The sequence below is a fragment of the Magallana gigas genome, chromosome 3 (genome assembly GCF_963853765.1).
Source record: "Magallana gigas chromosome 3, xbMagGiga1.1, whole genome shotgun sequence".
Classification (NCBI taxonomy): Eukaryota; Metazoa; Mollusca; class Bivalvia; order Ostreida; family Ostreidae; genus Magallana; species Magallana gigas.
Genome location: NC_088855.1, coordinates 54,093,394 through 54,114,521, shown reverse-complemented (window position 1 = coordinate 54,114,521; position 21,128 = coordinate 54,093,394). Strand labels below are relative to the sequence as shown.

The 21,128-nt window shown below is 34.0% G+C and overlaps 2 protein-coding genes across 2 annotated transcripts; one reads left to right on the top strand and one right to left on the bottom strand.

Moving 5' to 3' along the window:
- Positions 1-138: 138 nt before the first annotated feature.
- LOC105329975 (uncharacterized) lies at positions 139-3,241 on the top strand. The gene is made up of 3 exons (XM_011431490.3): positions 139-559; positions 1,605-1,760; positions 2,104-3,241. The coding sequence occupies exons 1-3, from the start codon at positions 331-333 to the stop codon at positions 2,304-2,306; spliced, it is 588 nt and encodes a 195-aa protein (XP_011429792.1). The 5' UTR covers positions 139-330; the 3' UTR covers positions 2,307-3,241.
- Positions 3,242-3,977: 736 nt separating this feature from the next.
- On the bottom strand, positions 3,978-12,195 carry LOC105329974 (uncharacterized protein PF3D7_1120000). Its single transcript, XM_011431489.4, has 7 exons — positions 12,041-12,195; positions 11,246-11,627; positions 7,789-7,911; positions 7,353-7,511; positions 6,791-6,906; positions 6,413-6,512; positions 3,978-5,762 (listed from the first exon to the last, which is right to left on the bottom strand). Exons 2-7 carry the CDS (start codon positions 11,534-11,536, stop codon positions 5,565-5,567), a joined length of 987 nt encoding a protein of 328 aa, XP_011429791.3. The 5' UTR covers positions 11,537-11,627; positions 12,041-12,195; the 3' UTR covers positions 3,978-5,564.
- Positions 12,196-21,128: the final 8,933 nt, after the last annotated feature.

Sequence of the window (21,128 nt, the reverse complement as noted above, 5' to 3'; positions counted from 1 at the left end):
GTAGCACAAATATTGGATAGCGATGGCATTGGCGTAGAATCGTGATAAGCCAGTCGGTTGGTCCGTCAAGTTTATCAATTTATTTGATAAATTTCTATTCCTTATTCAAACTTTTGGCAGAATATCTTTCCGAATGTATTCAAGACATTCCACCAGGCCTGGCGTCCCTTACAGAAGTGACTTAGTCTGGGGATACAGTTCCCGCTGTGGCCCTGATAAAAGGACCAGGGTCAAACTAATCTCCATTTATATTGGGGAAACTCAGAATGTGACATAGGAGAATATATTATTTCATTCCTTATATTTCCCTGTGATGACTAGAGGCCGTACATGATAAGACCCGGGGTTCCTTACGCCGATCAGATGTCGCTGTTCACAGACAGTACCATCTACAAGCGAGTGGCCTTTGTCCTGGCCATCCTCGGCCTGGCCGTGGAGTTCGTCAGCTTCGTGTCCCCGTTCTGGATCTCCAAGACTTTCGATAATGGCACCGCGATCAACGTGGGTCTGTGGCTGACCTGTGTTGACCTAGATTGTACCGGCATCAGCAGCAGTCCAGGTAGGCTTACGGCCAACACAGATCCCGACACAGTCAAGTCGGGAAAGCTTTTTCTTATTTCATGCATATCTATGTATATTAAGTCCTACTTAATTAAAATGTTGAAGTGAACTGTTATAAAAACGCATGTCCACATTTAAGATCTTCTTTAAGAAGTTGAACAAGAATATTAAACTTTGGAGAGCTCGATGCCATATCTGGTACTCCTCGTGTTCCACTCAACAATCGAATCGGACCTAGAATTATTAAATCAATTTATCTTTTTTTTTCTAAACATTTCAAACGTTTGACTTTCTTGAGGAATTAAAACTACATTTTACTGCGGGTGAAAGTTAACCTTGCAAATTACCAATTTCATGTAATTATGTGAATTCCAGTTAAGAATCTGTGAAAGACGATGATAATTTTTAGTTTGCTTTGATTCCGACATAGGCATCGGAACCGGGGGAGAGGGGGGGGGGGGCTGAGCCCCCCCCCCCCCCCACTTTTTGTGGAAAGTTAGACCTAACCATTAGGCACATAGCATCATAGAGGGTTCAGCCACCCCCTTCTTTTTCTCGAAGCAAACATAGTTGTTCCTAAATAGATAAGAATTTTTGGAACCATAGGTATAGCCCCTCTCCCTCCCCTTAGGAATTTAATGATTTGGGGGGGGATTTTGGCAGGTAAGAATTTTGTTTTGGAACTATAGGTTATAGGTATACCTCCCCTAGTCTAGCCTTCCCCCCCCCCCTTTCAATTTTCTTCCGACGCCACTGTTCCGATAACTGTCGTAAATAAATGCATCTAGCAGTAGGAGCCGCTTCAATAATCATTTAAAACATTTTTTATTAAAATTGACCGCAATCAAAATAATATTATATTTTAATGAAGACTGAATTAATAACCAAGAAGTTGATGCAATACTCAGTATGTGCCATAAAATCTATAATCCACTGATATCCAAATTTGGGGTCATTTTGACATTGCAAATTTTAGAATTTTAATTTTCCTGGGGGTCCGGGCGACCGCGCATGTTATGTATTTCTATTTGGATTATTTTCAGCTTGGTTGATCGTTGCCGGGGTGTTCGATGTTCTCTCTCTGATGTTTGGAGTGACCTGTATAGTATGTCTGTCTGTGTGTATATTCAAACCGCAACTTCTCCCCAGAACCAGAAGATGGCCTCTCATCATACTCACCATATTTGCATTTGTTGAAGGTTTGGTTCCTTTTGGCGGGTTTCATTGTTTGAAAAAAAAAAATACAACATTTTCTAAAGCAAAATATTAATCTTATATACGCCGGGCCCCATCACCACAAAAAGAAAATTCAAATAATAAACACGGTTATATTCTCAAAGACTTAAAGGAAAAACTCATAAAGAAGTCAATACTCAGACTTGAGGCCGAGAATTGCCCTCGAATTAAAGGATTAAATATGAAAACTAAGTTGAGTGATTTGAAGATTTTGGTGGGTTAGGTTTTTGTTTTTTTTTTTTTTTTTTTTGGGGGGGGGGGGGTAATTTCGTTTATTTATTATGTCAATCTAATTAACTATTTTAGCTGCGCTCCAGCAAATCAGCTGTGGCGTTTTCCTGAAACAAGTCCACGACTCCCCCCAGGCTTCACCCCCGTTCCCGGAGAACGCGTTCGCCAGCCTGTCCTGGGGAGCGGCGTTTAGTGTCTTGGGGGTCATCCTCTACGCCGTCGTCTGCATCCTGCTGTTCACTGACCTGGTCAGGATATGTTTCGCAGTTCCTAAATAACCATCGGACTATGACAAAACTTGTTCCAGACAGACCTGTTGGTAGATACTCGTGTGTTGCTCGCAGTGTTTTATTTTCACTATACTAGTCCCCGTGATAGGATTCCAACCGGCAACCAACCACTTGTTCCTAGTTTCATGATAAATTCAAGTGTCTGATTTAGTATGGAAACATTTTCTTCAGAAAAATGTAACACGCAACAGGTTTGTGGAAATATTTGTGGACTAACAGTCTCCACACAGAAATGCGCCGTGTGTGTATATGTCTCGACAAACTTACAAAGAACTGTTGACAATGTTTTTCGATTTACGGACAGTTAATTAAATTTAACGGAGTGATTGTTTATTTCATATAATTAATTATAAGCCATAGTTAACGCAATAATCTATCTTTTACAATATTTAGGTGTATACTAATCTTAAAACTGAAAAAGAAACGTACATCTAGGATTGCAAAATGTAGTTGATTTGAAATCAAATTTAAACGGTTACGAGATTTTATAGTTATGGTTTCACAATTTTTCAGTTATCATGGAATTCCAAACTACAATTAACAAATATTAATTATATTTTACGGCTCGTAAACTATATTACATCGACAGTTCAGGCACCGAAATCACAAAAAATGTTATGTTTAAAACTTAAAAGACACACAATATCTATTTTATATTGAAGATACACACCAATATTTCACGATTGATTCTAAACTGATAAAAAGTTTTGTTCGTAAAATGTAGATGCGTTCCTCAATATCTTAATTGAAAAGATTTCGATTCTTGATCTATATTTTTAACAATAGTAAAGTAATAATAGTTTACGTATATGAATTATAAGTTATGTCAACAAACTATTATCGACATATGTTGATTATAGTTTAGACAGCTTTCAAAACTACAGTTATTTATCATTTATCAGAGTTTTGATTTTGTTAGATGTTCATAGTTTATTATAGTTTACGTTTATTAAAACTGTTCATAGTTTACTTCAATTAACGTTTGTTAAATGTTCATTATAGTTTACGTTTATTAATGTTCATAGTTTATCGTAGTTTACGTTTGTAAAATGTTCACTATTTACTAGTATCATAATGTACATTTGTTAAATGTTCATATATCATATTTTACATGTATTAAATGTTAATAGCATATTATATTTTACATTTGTTAAATGTTCATACTTCATTATAGTTCACATTTATTTATGTTCATATTTCATAATAATTAAATGTACAAAGTTAATTCATGTATATGATAATTAGTTGTAGTTAACAGCAAAGATCTATAATTAACGGATGTTCAGCATACTTTACCTGATACATATCAAGTTTCACGATTCCCTAATCTATGATTAAGAGGTTACGAATGTAAAATGAATTTTTAAGATATGAAGCAAAATCTGTCGTTATCGTGTATTTACAGATATACTTTCGTAACATACCGTATAGTTAACAACAACCAATTTGAAACAGTTTAAAAAAAAACCCCAGATGATAACTATAAATAAAACAAATTGTTCATGATAGTTTACAGTCCGTAAATTATACATGCAGCTAATAAAACTAGTTCATCAAATGTGAAATAATTTCGGCTCATTCTTAGAATAATGTGCGTGCGTCGTGCGTGTGTGTTATCTCTTTTCGTGTCTATTCAGTGAAAATACAACAACTACACTATACATTCTGATTAAAGTTTTATTCTGCGGTAGTTCAAAAACAAATTAATAAAACTATACTAGATGCAGAAAAATGGCATGTATACATATTAATATATATGTTCTTTTGTGAATACTTGTTAAAATTATAAACTTACACATAAAAGGACCATTATTTTTAGGCCACATGTCCTCATTAACACAATTCTATTCAAAGCTTTGTATATGTTCATGGTGTTTCAGAAATTTTAAAATGAAAGTCTTTAAATAAATAAAAAGATTACTTTTAATGTCAGGCACTTTAAGTACACCCTGGAGCCATTAAAGTCAAAGTTGCATGTCCCTGGTCTTACATTTATTAATAGATCTCACGGAAGCTAAACTCAAACTGAACATAAACAGGTGAACTAAATACCTGGATAAATCATGCAGTGCTGAGCCCACCCTACCTGGAATATTAACCAGATGTCAGGCAGGATTAAAGGCCAGGGATTAACAGATTTAATGCTAGTGCTTTATTATCTGAACTATTAATAGAGCAAAGGTACTATTTAAAGATATCTCAATGCACATTTTATCACAACAGGTTCAAATGGATCTGAATACTGCATAAATTTGCAAGCTTGCTTTAAAATCAATTTGATTTCCAGACATCTTTTATTTCCTCTGAGTAATGCCTAATAAAAGGAGAAAAAGGTTAATGCTACACTGGGTACACTTTACACCTAATAAATTCATAGAATTGGTTTCTAAAATAATTTTCTAGTGCTGTGGAATATCCATATACACTTGCATTGAGTGGTAATAAAAGCGAGATATGTAATGTAGCCTAACAAACAGATTCTCTTTTAACAACATTTCAAACTGCCTGATTCAACTGGAAATACACTGAGCAGTCCATGGCAATGAGGTGGTTGTTTGGTAGAACTGTGTTCCTTCTCCCTACATACAAACATATGTATTATAGGTGTCAACATATTACGAAAAAGTATGACTAGGTTTGGCAAATCCTTAAATCTTATAACAATAATTAGGAAAAATACCCTGCCTACAGATCAAATTAACATATTTAAAACAGTTGTAGTCTTGTACATCCATACAACCATTAAACTAATTGATATGTTTATTTTGTCTTTGTTCAAACCTAATGGTGGTCAAGAAATTTAGTCACATACTGTATGAAGATTTATAATTTAATGTACCAGTAATTAAATAGCTAATTTAATTTTCTTACTAAATTCACTTTCTATACATGTATATCTTATCTTTGACAATACTGAGTTTCTATTCATTTGGACAGATCCTGGCTTCAAATAAAAAATATGTAAAATTGCATACAGTAAAACACTGTATTTGGACGGAGAAAGAAAATTATGCAAAATCATACAATGATATGTATATATGTATGTGAACATAGCAGTAATACTGATATACATATCAGCAATAAGGCAGATATAAATGAAGGCCAATAACATTGGCCTATCAAATGTTCCCACTGGATCATGCCCACCCCAGATACTCAGAGGTCCATACTGGTCAACCATTTGACAGTCTGTACACAGCATCCTTACAAAAACTGAACACTTTGACAGTCTCCACTCCCAGGTAGTTATTTGGGATTATAGTTGACCTTCTGACCTTTGGACTCTGCCCACTGCTTTAGCAGGTGGTCCTGCTGAGTCAGCTGTTTCTCAAACCTAGCACACAGTGACTTCAGTTCTTTGATTGTTAGGTCTTTGTCTTTAATGGACGCACTGAATTTCTCCAGCTTTGCTGTCATATCCTGGCAGTTGGGACAATTTCCTCCCTATCATATAAAAATAAATATCATGTTACAATATCTTTCCCTTTGTCATACATGGTGGAAAGGTTGAAAAACCTTCCCCTGAAACCAAAACAATTTAAAATGCATGCTTTTCACACAGAGCATCAATGAAGAGAGGTATGTATTTTGCTAAACAAAGACACACTATCATCAACAAGTTTACATGAAAGTACCGGTATCAAACTATGTCAAACTCTGTCAAACCTCATATTTCGATGCATAGAGTTTAAAAAGATACATGGTGTTTAACTTTGTTATCCCTTAGATTTGGAAGCCTCAAATTGAACTGTAGTAACTGTTTACACTTTCACAAGTAACTATGTCATATCCTTGATTTGATAGCCTTTAGCTTAACTATATTTTACTTTTACTGATGTGAACAGTCATACCTTGGAATTGGGGGTCTTGAGTTTAACTATACCATTCTTTCACTCATGTGAATTATGTCATACCTCTGATTTGACAGCCTTCAGTTCAACTAGTATGCCACATTTTTACTCATGTAATCTATTTCATGCCTTAGATTTAGGTGTTTTGAGTTTCACTGTACCATACTTTTACTCCTTGTAAAAGTCCTATCCCTTTGAGTTTCACTATATACTATACTTTTACTAATTTGAACTAAATCATACCTTTGATTTGGAGGCTTTGAGTTTCATCCTGAGAGCATCACACTCCTCCTGTATCCGTGACAACTCCTTAGTCAGCTCTTCCAGCTGCTGTTGTCTCTCCCTGAATAAAACAAGAAATGAAAATAACTCTTGATTTGTTGTACATGTGCATGTACTGCTATATTGTACCTTTCATCACTAAGTTTAATGTGATACAACAGAGATGTTGAATTGTAAATTATGGTATCTTCTGTCTGAATGTTTACAGATTATACAGCCTTACATAACTACAAACTATAGTTATAAAGAATTAAATTGTGGATGTTCAATCAGAGAGCAGGAGAGAGAGAGAGAGAGAGAGAGCGCAGCATGTCAGTCAAGGGAAAAACTGTTTCCTACCAAGAATTTCCTTTCAAGGCATCAGCCATTTGGTTTTTTAAGCGGGTTAATTTCTCATCTCTTATCTTTATTTCTTTATCTTTGGAGGTAGTTATTTCTAATATCTTTTCTTCAAGCTGAAATTCAAATACATATGTACATTCATCCATTTAATTGCTGGAATCTCTTATTATTCTTGATTCATTTCTAAATGGCATAAAAACCAGGTAGATCATCTTAAGAAGATTATATATGTACAAATATATCAATGTGATCCTCGGTGACAACCATTATGCATGGACATTACATTGATCCCCTTTCATACACAATTTAAAGGTACCTGGAATAAAGAATCATAATACGTTGTACTTTTTTAGTCCTAGTACTGGTCAAAAAGATAAACAAAACTACTAGTCAAAGATTCATCAGGTCTGAATTTTGATTAGGTATTACACAATACAAATAAAGGATTATGCTGACTTGGTATTATGTGTGCTTTCAGGGATATGTTAGTTGGAGCCCTTATATCTGTGTACAGATTGAGTGATATATGCATGTGTCTGAATCTGACGTCAATAAGAACCTCTTTCTTCAGGCCGTCTATCTGTTCCTGGTTTTCTTTGCGGAGTTGTTCTATCTGGGCCCGGAGGTCGTCGATTTCTGAGCGCGCTCCCTGTAGGGACTGCTTAGTGACCTCGTGCTCAGCTTTCTCTTTGTTGATCTCCCCGGTGAGATTCTCTTCCTGTAAACATGTCAATAAAATTTGAGTGTGTACACGAGCTCACTCGACAGGTGATTGCAGACTACCAGCTGGTTTGAAATGCATGGCAAAATACTACTTGACACTTCATAAAATTGTTTTACCTTTAACTGCAAACAGCATTTAATATGATAAAAAAGTGCCAACAATCTATTGATTCCTTATCTTTTCCAAGTTAACACACCCAAGTATAGGTTCTGAATACTCTTACTAAATCCAAATTCCATGCAGTGCACAGAAGAATGTGTGCATCTCTTACCTGAGTTTTAAGCTCGGATTTCAAGGAAGCTATTGTTTCATCTCTCTCTTTGATTTGTTTCTGTAGCTCTTCTATTAGTTTTTTCAGTTCTGCAATCTGCTTCAACAAATCTTTCTCTTTTGCCTATATTAAATACAGAAAATCATTAAAACCTTTAAAACAAATATGTTAAGATCATGATATATCATAGGGGTCGGAACAGGAGGAGGGGGGGGGGGAAGGGGGGGGGCTTAGCCCCATCACTATTCTTTTTTTTTTGCAAAGTTATACATAACCATTTGTCAAGATTCAATTTGCTTCCAATGCCACTGTATATTTTCAAAATATCTCAAGCAAGGAAATCATATCCATGCTCAATTCTATAGGGGAGGTAGAGGTCATGGTGAATGAAGATGCTTTAAATGAAAATGTAATATCTCACGTGAAAAGCTGAATATGATGTTTATTATGTGACATTCCACAGTTTCTTTTTAGAGAGAAGCATTAGGTCCTGTAATATTGAATATTGAGAGATGGTGAAGTCTTTCAGACACTTTCCATTTAAACCATTCAAATAAGGCCTCTGTTTACTTTCTGTAATAATTTTCACACCATTTCACAAATAGCTGGCAGTGCTCAGTCGTGTCGTTTGTTCAGTTTTGTACCTAGAGGACATTGTGTGGAAGTTAATAAATGGCTTATTGTTCAAAAGCTCACATAAGTTAATTTATTAAGTAAATTATTGATCTCACTAATTCCAGGGTTTTCAATAGCCTGTGTATAGGAACTCAAAATTGTTGGTTAGAGCAAGTTCATTTATTTTCCAAATTCTACCACAAAGAAAAGTTTATTATGAAAAAGATTGAATCAATGAATCTGAGAAATACCGGCTGAACGTGGATTACTTCAAGGGTTTAATTTAACTTTTAATCTCGGTAAACAAAGTTTGTGAAAATCTAATCAATTTTAAAGTCACAATATTGATTGCAATGTTTAAATTTACTGTGATGAATTTCAGCAAGCTTATTATTTACAAAAGCATTGAGTTTTACAGCTATAAGTCAGAACACATTCCTTGACACACTTCTTTAATAGGTTCTTTCTCTTCAACACTTCAGTGCTTTATTCTATCATGCTACTTTAGTGTGCTGATAAAACTCACAATGTGGTGATAATTCACACAGTAAATTTTTACAGTGATACAGTAAAACACGGTTATAGCGAACACGCTTATTATGAATTGACGCTTACAGCGAAGTGAATTTCATTCCCCAAGACTCTTTTTCATGTTGTAAACTTGACGGATATAACGAATTACGCTTATAACGAAGTTAAATTGTCCGTCCCTGCGACTTCGTTATAAGCGTGTTTTACTGTATATACTAAATTTAACAGAACATAAAAGTAATTTTGTTACTGGTGAACTGTTGCAGCTAGTACATGATCATTTCATTCCAATATAATACTTTGTAACTATATTTGCGAAAAAAGGCAAAATGTCTTATTTTTAAATTCATTATAGATAAGATTTTGATGGTTTCATTTGAGGGGTTTTTAATTGTATGTAGAAAGCCTTTGTAAGGCTCTTCAGTTCACTGTGTGAAACAGAAATTTAAGAAATGGCAAGTACAGTAGAAATGGCCCTACCCTTTGATAATAAACATTCATATTTGCTCCGTTTTCAATGAATGTGTGTCTCTGTGCACCTCTTGCAGATTTGAATTAAGGAGACAAAAGGGGCTCTTGAGATTGTGTTTAGGTAGGTATCATCTAGACATGTCAAGTGTTTGAATGGGAGTCCTGGGTAAACACAGCTTTATGTTACCCACAGATAGCCCGACTCTGGTGTATACTTGTCATGTAATTTGTAACACAATTATAAATACCTTGAATAAAACCTTCACACCATTACATCAAATAAAGCTGCTACCAGTCAGCTATATTGTCATCAGGAGGAAATCCAAACATTTAATAATATAGAGAAAATCAGAACAATTACACATGCTAGCTGATATTTTATGGTATTCCCTCTCTTATTACAAAACTGATTTAATCTCAGATTATCTACAAATCAACCTCTTTGTCATTTGAATTTAAATCAATTGATGTCTCCTGATAAAATTCATCAGATTTTGAGGGCTTGTTAAGGTTGATCAAAAAGATATACACATTCTTAGCAGACATATTCCACAAAATATTACACTGCACACTCTTTCTCTTTTTCAGATGAATAGATATGTCAACTTGTAAATCCTACAAAATCAATCTTAACCATAACCATGCATAACCTGGGTAGGAAAAGCTTAGACAGAGCTAGCTGGGATTTAGATGTAGACAAATCAGTGTGGATTATTGTGTACAAAGTCATGATTATATAACACTATGGAATCTATTACATGTACTAACAAAAGCAATGAGAGATTTAATAAAACTTCTATATTATGAGCTGTGACAAAATAAGACTTCTTAAGAATCTGTCACACAGAAAAATCTAGGGGAAATCAATTTCTTCTCTTTATGAAGGGGCAATAAGACCATTGTTCTTGCACAACTTTCACCTGTTACAAGTGTACCTGCATTTAAATATTTCATAGCAGAAGCAATCTATATCACTTGCTTTATCAGTGTTCAACTGGAGCCCCCAAAAATGAAATGATTTACTTTATATTTCCAGTATTAACATGTTTAATATCCACATTTTTTAGATAAAATTTTGTGTTCAAACATATGTACTATCCAGCTATATGAAGTTTATGAAATTAAGGTCAGACGACACGTTCCTCAATTTTAGATAACTTTTTCTAGGAATTTGTTAATGGTTTACTACTACTTTGACAAGCTTTCTTGCAAAAAATTAGGGTACCTTACCAGGCATTTCTGCAAAATACTAGAGTATGCAATTTCCTATCTAATCTTCTTGAAAATACACTTGAATTGCTGATATAAAAATGAATACATCTACAACACAGCAAAATTCACTAAATTAGAACTATATCTCCGCCGGGGCGGGGCTTTGAACTCACGACCTCTAGAACCTATACGCTTCTGGCAGTGAGCGGCCACAGTTCTAACCACTCGACCATGTACACATATAACCAAATTCAAGTAAATTTTGATCATTTTTAAAGTAATTATAAAATTAATATTTTTTATTGGTACTCTTTATTACGAGGAGATTCTCGAGGAACGTGTCGTCTGACCTTAAACTAATACAAAACACATGTTTCAGAATTTGAAACTTACTACAGTTGAACTTTGATATATCGAACACTGATATCTCGAATACAATAGATATGTCGAAGTTAATTGTAAGTCCCAACCACTTATTTTTCAAGTATTTTACCTTCGATATCTCGAATACTCTGATATCTCAAAATTTTTAAACAGTCCCATCTAGTTCGAGATAACGAAGTTTGACTGTATATGACAGAAAACTTAGCTAAATCCTAGCATGCCATGGACCATTATCGACACTGACCTTAGCTTCCTGAAGCTCTTTCTTGTACTCTGACTCCAGAGATTTCGTGCTGGAGCCAGAATCAGACTTTGCTGACTGAACTTTTACTTTCTCCTCCTTCTTCTCCTTCTCCTTTGGTGGTGGCACAGACAAAGCATTCCCCGAGATACCTTGGTTATCCTGCTCCAAGTTTGCTTTTGTGTTGACTGAAGAAGTAGATGCTAGTTTGGGGATCTTCTCAGTTCCCCCGGATTTGAGGTTGACCCTAATTTGTCCCAGAGGTCGGAATCTACCTCTTCCATTATGAGACATGGTCTCAGAAGTCTATTAATTTATACACTGTATATAAAATAGCTGACTGTTGTTCACATGGTATGATGTTGAAAATCCTTATGTCTCAAATCTGGAAAAAATTAAGCATACACTTTACAGAGGAAAAATTAAATAAAGAAGTAGTGAAAATAACATGCACCCCATTTTATCAATAATAAGCTAAAATCATAAAGAACATCCTCTACTAATTAACAAAAAACCACCCTGGTGGGTTTTTTATAGTTGGAGTATAATACTAATGATAAAAATCAGACTCCTGTGCCCATAGTGAAGGGACAGGACCGACTATGTACTGTACGTCTTCGGCTTCTAAAAATTCCGGTGATAAGCCATTATACTTGATCTGTCGATTATCAATAATACTCGTTCAAGTAGATTCAAATCGATTGTTTACTTTAATAATTTAATTTTGAGTAACTGATCGATCGTCTCGTCAGTTGTTTACAGGTAACAATTATGAACTGGGAAATTATAACATCTTACCTGTTATAACACATCCCATAAAGATTCACGCAATACACATAGTGATGTGAATGTCGCATAAAAAACGTGTCCAAAGATCAAGCACCTCGCACCAGACCGCGGTGGCGTCTTTTGTTTCCAAGAAGCCCAAACAGCAGATACAACAATTGATTTCATTGGACAATTTTCTTTCAAAGGAAGACAACTCTAACATAAATAAGATATAGCCTACTATGAAATTGTGCCCCTTTGACCATGTGATGCAAGTAATACACTCAAGTGCCAAAAGTAAATCAATTTTTTTTCTTTTCACTGCATATTTCATTGAAAACCAACATTTTTCAAAGAATCGTTTAAAAGTAACCAATTGACCGATTTTTCAAAGACTGAATTGATAAAAAATTTGAATTTCTCTAGCTTTTTTAATATTGCATCTTTCAAACATCCAGTTCCTGAGATTTTACATTCACAATCATAAGGAAGATTTATCGGCTTACATTTTGCAATATATATATATATATATATATATATATATATATATATATATATATATATATATATATATATATATATATATATATATATATAATAGCTTTGTGTTGTGTTTGAAATATCAAATTTTACAAACAAGTTGTAAAAAAAACTGTTTCAATGTTGTTTTTTTTTAATGCAAATTGAATCTACTTTTATAATTAGTTTAAGGTAGTCCATCCATAAATAAGGCAAATTTAACAATTTTGATTGATCTATACTACATTAAATACGTATTTTTAAGTTATTATGAGACTGACATAAACCAAACTCGGGAGTATGTATGTAATCAATTAAATGAACTTTCTGCACTTAAATTTTTTTTATAGCGTTGTCCGCCCTTTGGGAACATTTTAAAAAATCATTTTCTGAAAATGTTTATGGTAAATTATGAATTGTTTTAGCATATTCGAAGAAAGGTAACACTTTTGAAACTTTTTACCAAGAGAAATGTGAGAAAATTACTTGTACTAAAAATATATGATTAAGAATGCATTTTCCCCCCATAGACTTCAATGTTAACCTCAACATGTGGTAAATTTGTTAATATTAAATTTTTTTTTTATTTCAAAGGTTAATCTTTATTATTAAATTAACCCCTTAAAATCACCAACAAAAAAAAATAACAACAGGAAACCGTTTTAAAATAAGCTTTGTTTTCAATTAAATATATATGGAAAAAGAAAAAAAAATTGACATACTTTTGGCACGCGAGTGTAGCTCTCCAAAAAGCTTGCCTGACTAAACAAGTAAGTAAGTAAGTAAGTAAATATTTTATTATAGTGACATGTGTATGTCATAAGTATAGCCGGTATAATACAGTGTTATACATAATCGAATTACACCCGGCCCATTGGACCTATATGTCGCTTTGAAATCTTAGAATATACAAATATAGTATATACATTTGGTTGAGCGCATAAGTTTACTTTGATTTGTACAGATAACTTAGTCTATCTGAATAAATCAAATTGAGATATATGGCAGTTTGTCTTTGATTTTTTTCCATAATGATATTTTTAAAAGTTGACAGTTTCATCTAGGTTTATATCTTAGTTTATACTATGAAAGAAAGAGTTTCTATTATTTTCGTAGAATTTACATTGAAAAATAAAATGTTTTTCATCTTCAATTGAATTGCTTTTACACAGAACACAATAACGTTCTTGAAGAGGTTCATTTCGATAACAACCGGCTTCGACTCTGAGAGGAAGGATTCCACATCTAAATTGTGCCATCAAAGACCGTTCCTGTTTCGTTATGTTCATCGTTACGTAGGGTTCTAATTGGACGTTTTGTTTTAACGTTACGTATGTCCTAAGTTTAGATAGAGACCTTGTTTTCAATTTCCTTTCCTCTTAATAGTATTTCACTTCGTTTATGTCACAAATACGGATAAAATCAAAATAGGAACACATATCTAATTTATATAGAATTTCTTTCACTTGTGAGCACCATGTGCTGTTGTTACGATAACTCCACAGGAAAACTTTTTTGGTAAGACGGTCATCATCCATTTGGATTACTCTGTTCCATCTCTTTGACATGCATATCCAGCGCCTCTGTGTCGGTGCTAACCATCCTACTTCACTATTTAATGTAATTGCCGGCGCGTATCTGTGTAAACCTAAGAAGTATCGGATAGACGGTTATGAACAATTTCTATGGAGTGGTATCTTTTGAATCCCCAAACTCCGGAACAATAATCTAAAATGGGTACAACACAAGAATGAAATAGTTTTTCATAGGTATTAAATCCAACATCTTTATAGTTATGAATTTTGGAAATCATCTCCCCTAATGCTCGCCCTCCGGATTTACCTAAAACCTCTGCCGCTATATTGAAGTCCATCTTCTCGTGGAAAATAACACCAAGATATCGATATTGATTAAACGTACTGTAACTCTTCATTTCCTATTCTAAAATTGAATTTACTTCGGGGAATGTTTCGTTTTCTAAAATGCATAATATTTGATTTGGCACAGTTCACATTTATCCTCCATCGCATACACCACTCTGTAAGAATATCGAGACATCTTTGCATTTCAAATTCATTTTCACAAAGAATGGCAATGTCGTCGTCATATAACAGAAGACCATTTTTTTCGTCACCAATAGGAATTCCAACATTTAGCTGTGAAATTTCAGATGCTAAATCATTGACAAATAGAGAATATAAGGTAGGAGATAAATTGTCTCCTTGGCGTACACCATTTGAACAAAGAAACCAATTAGTACGACGGTCGTTTACACATACACACGAGAATGTTTCTTCATATAAACTGGAGATGGCATCATATATTGGACCATTGATTCCATTAAGTTGAAGTTTGTACTGTAGAAGGTCTCTGTTTACAAGATCAAAGGCGTTTTGGAGATCAACAAATGTAACAAATGTTTATTTGCGATTCTGAGTAAGGTTTGTGAGGGTAAACAAATTATTTAATGGAAGCATGCATGTATCATTTAAAAATCTAGTCTTATAAGAAATTAATTTTAATTTTTGCCGCTGATCATAAATTCAATTGGAACTTGCAAATTTATAATAAGAAAAAAATTCAGTCTTTTCTTCGATCTAGTGCAAGTACATCTTACGTTGTATCACTTGAAATTAAATCATTTCATTAATTCAAAATTATTTTAGGAATGTCCATGTACATGTTTTAAATAATTGCATGAACGCCATGAAGCTTGAAAGTGTTAAGATGCGAAATCAAAGGCTTTTTTTTTTTTTCAATTTCCGACCATAGGAAATAGGAAAGGATATCCAAACACGAAGCATTGTTTTTGAGAGTGTGTAGGGACGGCTTCATCCAAAATATTTAACAAGCATAAAGGGTAAATTTTCAAATCCATAAAAGAAAATCCCAATTGTATTGACTTCAATTCAATTAAAATTCATTCTTTTCAGTTTCATTAATTACTTTCTCCAACAAAAGTGGAGGGGGCAAATTCATGATATTTTCACTTTTTATATGTAAAGTTAAGAAAAGGGGTTGGGGTGGGGTGGGGTTCTGATAAGGCCACTTTCAAACCCATGACGTCAGGCAAGAACAATTTTAATATCAGGCTTTGCAGAATTTGGGTAATTTATAATTATCTTTTTATCAATGTATATTTTTTTAACTTAGAAAATACTTTATAAGCAAGAAGCCCGTGGGCCACATCGCTCACCTGAGCAACATAAGAAAAAATAAAATCAGCTCTATGGTGTCATATAAAAAATATCAGGACAATAAATGAGTAAAATAGATCCTGTATCAAAAGATTTTCAACATTGTCTACAGATGTTTTTATGTTGAGCCCATTTTGTAACTAGATGATTCATAGTTATACACATGTATCACATATTCAGCATTGCTATTCTCACAAATATCTTAAACAACTGTTCATTTGAATATAAACCTACACGAATCTTCACAACCGGAGGATGATTCAACACAAGTTTTCTGGCCAGTTGGTTTTGAGAAAAAGATTTTTCTCTTTTTTGTTTTTGTTTTTTGTTTGAACATATTTTATTGCATAAACATATACAAATGGTTCGAACACAAGTTCTTACAACTTACGAGGTTCTTACCAAGTATAACAATTTACAACTGTATAGTAGTTTAGAATGGAAAGAACATAGAAATGGATATTACTAATATAGTTAAGTTTTTGAACAAACGTACATGTAAAAACAGTTCTGTTTGAGCTTTTCTCTGTATATTTCTGTATAATAATCCCCCCCCCCCATTCTGGCCACAGCCTACCCCAGGGGATCATGATTTAAACAATTGATATCTACTACCTGAGGATGCCTTTACACAAAACACAGTTTTTCTGGCCAATTGGTTCTAGAGAAGATTTTTAAAGATTTTTCTCAATATAAAAAATCTCTATTTAAAAATTCGACCCCCCCCCCCATTTGTGGCCACACCATACCCCCCGGGATCATGATTTGAACAAACTTGAATCTACACTACCTGAGGATGCTTCCACACAAATAACAGCTTTTCTGGCCAATTGGTTCTTGAGAAGAAGATTTTTTAAGATTTTTTCTCTATATAAAATTCGACTCCCCATTGTGGTCTCACCCTTCCCCTGGGGATCATGGTTGGAACAAATTTGAATCTACACTACCTTAGGATGATTCCACACAACAGTATTTTAAATTCTGACTTATTCCGCTGTAACTTAATAGCCAGTCCAAACTGTTTGTGTGGCTTATTAGAAGATACATGTCATTTGTTTTTTGTCTGTAAAAAGTATACTAGATCTCGGAATTCTCTAATGAATAAGCTATTTCAAGACATTACATTATGTACACATTATAGAAGCACATTTACTGTTAGGGGGGATGATTCTTTGACAAATACACAAAACACTGAATTTTTCAAGACGGTCAATTTTTTTTTGAGTGAATGTGGTCGCTTTTCCAAAAGTGTCTAAATTTATAAGGTGATATTGTATATTTAGTAGTTTGTTTATTATTGTATATTTATGTGTATTCATATCTAACAATATTACTGGCAATATTTATAAAATTTCATTACTGGGAGAACACTAAGTTATTTAGAACTTGTGTCTAATCCATTTGATTTAATCAATAAAATATGTTCAATTCAATTCATTCCACTCAAGTTACAGCTTTTCTGGCCAATTGGTTTTTCATCAGAAGATTTTTTAAAGATACCAACTAATTTCTAATAGTTCTTGATTACATGTATCTACCTTTGAGAGAGAGCATGGTCCTTCATTTCAACAAATTTGAATCCCCTTTACCTAAGGATGCTTTAAGCCAAGTTTGGTTGAAATTGACCCAGTGGTTCTGGAGAAGAAGTTGAAAACGTAAAAAGTTTACAGACGGACGGACGAACAGACGAACGGACGCCGGACAAAAAGTGATCAGAAAAGCTCACTTGAGCTTTCAGTTTTCAATGAAATCTTTATATTAAAATCTGTAAACCTTCAAAATTCAGCTTACAGCTAGCATTAATCCAACATGTCTTTGTACGTTTAGAATGAAGATGAGAGACCCCCCCCCCTTGAGATATGCGTCCATTATTACTGAATAGCATTTGCCTACTGACAAACAAAATGGGAACATGCGGAATTTGTTTTGATTCTCTTGGGTAACGAAAAAGCATTTTTTTTTAAAAACAACAATCAAAGAAACAAAACAACCAATTTACTTTAAAAATGGGAATATTACTATGACCTTAATCAGTATTCCAAATCCGCATTAAAGAATCAAGTTCAATCGATTCATGTCGTCATTTAGCTATAAGCTCCCTTTCCTTTATATAAAAAGACGGATTTTTTGTACTATTTAGATACGAGAAACCGTGTCGAACAGCATTCGCTTTGAAATCCCAAATAGTTAGTGACAATTAAATTAATTATTTGATAAAGTGGTTTCTTTTATAAATGTAACAGGTGGTGAAAAGACAAGTCTCATCTGGAACTCCCTCCCAGGGCCTCTGGCGTACCGTGCCAGCACTCTAACCACTGTGCTACTGAGACCCGATATATTGAATGGGCTGATTCTCCGAACGCCTACTGCCCAATTATCATTATTGAATTATACTGGGCAATTATGGGGCCTTCTAAAGGGGCATAGGTAAACTTTACCTGTGTTTCCTTGAATGAAAAATAATATAACAGTTTCTCATTTTTGTTAAATTTTGAATGTCTTTATAATATGATTAAAATTGTTGCATAAATATAAAAATAAAATATTGAATCAATTCTAATATATTTATTTAATTTATTAGCACTTCATATAATTTAAAACAATAAAATAATGTTTTAAAATTGCATATCATTTTATATACAATTTTATTTTTATTTTGACACATAGCATTGTTTTATAACAAACTCATAAATACATGGTTGTCTCTGATTTTAATTTATACCTTATAATATAATGTTTTATTTTTATTTTGTTAAGATGTAAATGTAAAAATGAAGAAAGATATTTAATTTTTATTATTTTTTAATAATATCTAATGATTATTTTATTTCACCGAAACATTTAGGTTATTAAAAAAATATGGTACTTTTGATATAATGTCAGGTACATGAAGCCATTAGCACTATTTATTGCATCTTTTTATTTCTTTTAAATTAAAAATAAGACAATGTCGTCTACCTGTGAACCAAAGTATATACAGGTAAAGTCTAATTGTGTCCCAAAGTATATACAGGTAAAGTCTACCTGTGTCCCAAAGTATATACAGGTAAAGTCTACCTGTGTCCCCTTAGAGGGCCCCTTAATTGCCTTGACCACTTACTATTTTTAATTGAGAAGTAGGCGTTCGGAGAACACACCATTGAATGACTATCTCACACCCGTTAACCCGGTGAAATAAATTTATTTTTAAAAACTATCATAAAAATGGCTTGCATCCATTTCCGAGTTACAAAAAACTTTTAAGTATAAATCGATATTATATTTGTAGATTTTGCTTCCACAATATTTTCCTCGGTTCTATGGCCTTAAATGGGGCCCCTTTTCTGACCTAATGATCGTGGTTTGAACAAACTTTATAGAACCGTATACACTGAACAAAAGTTCTGAGTGTTCACACAATATAAAAAATCTCTATTTAAAAATTCGACCCCCCATTTGTGGCCCCAGGTAACGTAGGGATATGAATACTTCTTATTTTAATTTCTGGGGGAAAGTGATTTTTTTAGAATCATTTTACGTTAGATTTGTTTCTTTCTACGTAATACATCAACATCGATATTCTAAACATTTGTTGTAATGTTGTATTTGTGATCATGAATAGACTTTATTTTTTAAAGCAAATGTGTGAAGAGTACCTGACTTAAGTACATCTTAAATAGATAATAAACACTGATCGATTATAATAAGAAGAGATTGTTTCTAAAAGCGTGGATAAGGAGTTCAGGAGTCCCCCTTGATTTTGATCACACGATCTTTATGTATCCAAAGTTATCAATGCTCATACAAACTATTGATGTCCAATCATCTTGATACTAACTAAGTATGCCGATGATAAAGTTAAATATATTTTCTGTTCGAGTACACTCAGTACTTTGACGATTTTCCTTATTGGCCGTTAATTAACTTCTACTGGCGTAATGGCTGCTGTCAGTGCCTGCTAACTTCAGCTTGGTTATAATGCCTAACAGTGGAGTAAACTTTCCATAATTTTGATTTCATCATGAATTTCGCGTGATGCACTTGCATACCCAGCAGTTTGTAGTAGGGAAAATCGTCAATGCAAGTATAATTCATGAACAATATCGATGTCAATAAACATAATTTTTTTTTATAGTGTATTGTATCTCAGAAATTATTTTAATGTGTTGTCACTCGTAATAATGAGATACATATGATGTTCCGAAGGGACCAGTTCGACCTTCGCATTTTCGCCTATAGGGCGAAGATGCAAGAGTGCGAAGTTGCGATGGCGAAAGTACGAAGGTGCGACGGCGAAGGAGCGAAAGTGCGAAGATGCGAAGGCGAAAATGCAAAGTTGCAACTTCGCACTCTCGCCTTTGCATCTTCGCGCTTTCGCCTTCGCCATTTTATAATTGCGGAGCTCTCTTTTGCTTAAAGGGTTTTGGAAATTTTATTTCATAAAATTAATAAAATTAAATTATTCAGGGGGATGGGGTCCGGGCCCCCTCTCCCCTTTTACTGCGTGAAATTTATTATTAATATCGAATTTTCCGGGGGGGGGGGGGCGGGGGGACGGACCCTCTTTCCCCCTCTAGATCCATGCATGAGCAAGGAGTGTCGCATAATGAAATCAAAATGTTACTGTGTTTGGTCCACGGTAAACAGACGGCTGGTAGGTGACGGGAGTCTGGAAGTGCATATGTACACATAATGGCGGACATTGCATTTTATGTGGAGTATATAATGATTTGGCATAGCCAGCACTGGTAAACATATACTAGTATGTCATATGCACACATTAAAATATTTATAAATATTAGTAAGCACGATGGCCTAGCGCATGCGTGCCAATAATAGCATGAATTAATCGGAAAACCTTTGCGAGTACGGTGCCTGCATTAAATTCTACGTAATCGACCGAGACTTGCTGAATGCAATCAAAAAAGCTATTAATGCGAAGACGAAAGTGCGAAGATGCCAAGGCGAAAGTGCGAATTTGCGAGGGCGAGAGTGCGAAGTCTCTCCTTCTTTCACTTTAAGATTTATCTGAATAAAAATTATAATTTCTGTTACTTTCTGTAAACTACAGTAAAAATTACAATATTATAAAGACTATTTCACAAAAAGTAAAAAAATAATACTGAAAAACTTAAATCTATAACTGAAGGGGATCATTATTCTACAGGGGTCACTTTTCTTCATGTAGAGTTTGCTCATTTTTTGAAAATGACACTAATTCTTCAGGCAAAAGGGTCATTTTTCGACGTAGAATAATGACCGGGGGGGGGGGGGTCATTATTCTACGTCGAAAAATGACCCCCGGTCATTATTCTACTGAGGTCATTATTCTACGTTACACCGGAAATCATGAACACTTCCTGTTTGGTTGAGTTTCACCATGAGCTTTCAGATGGATGGTTGTCGATTGAAATTACGATACA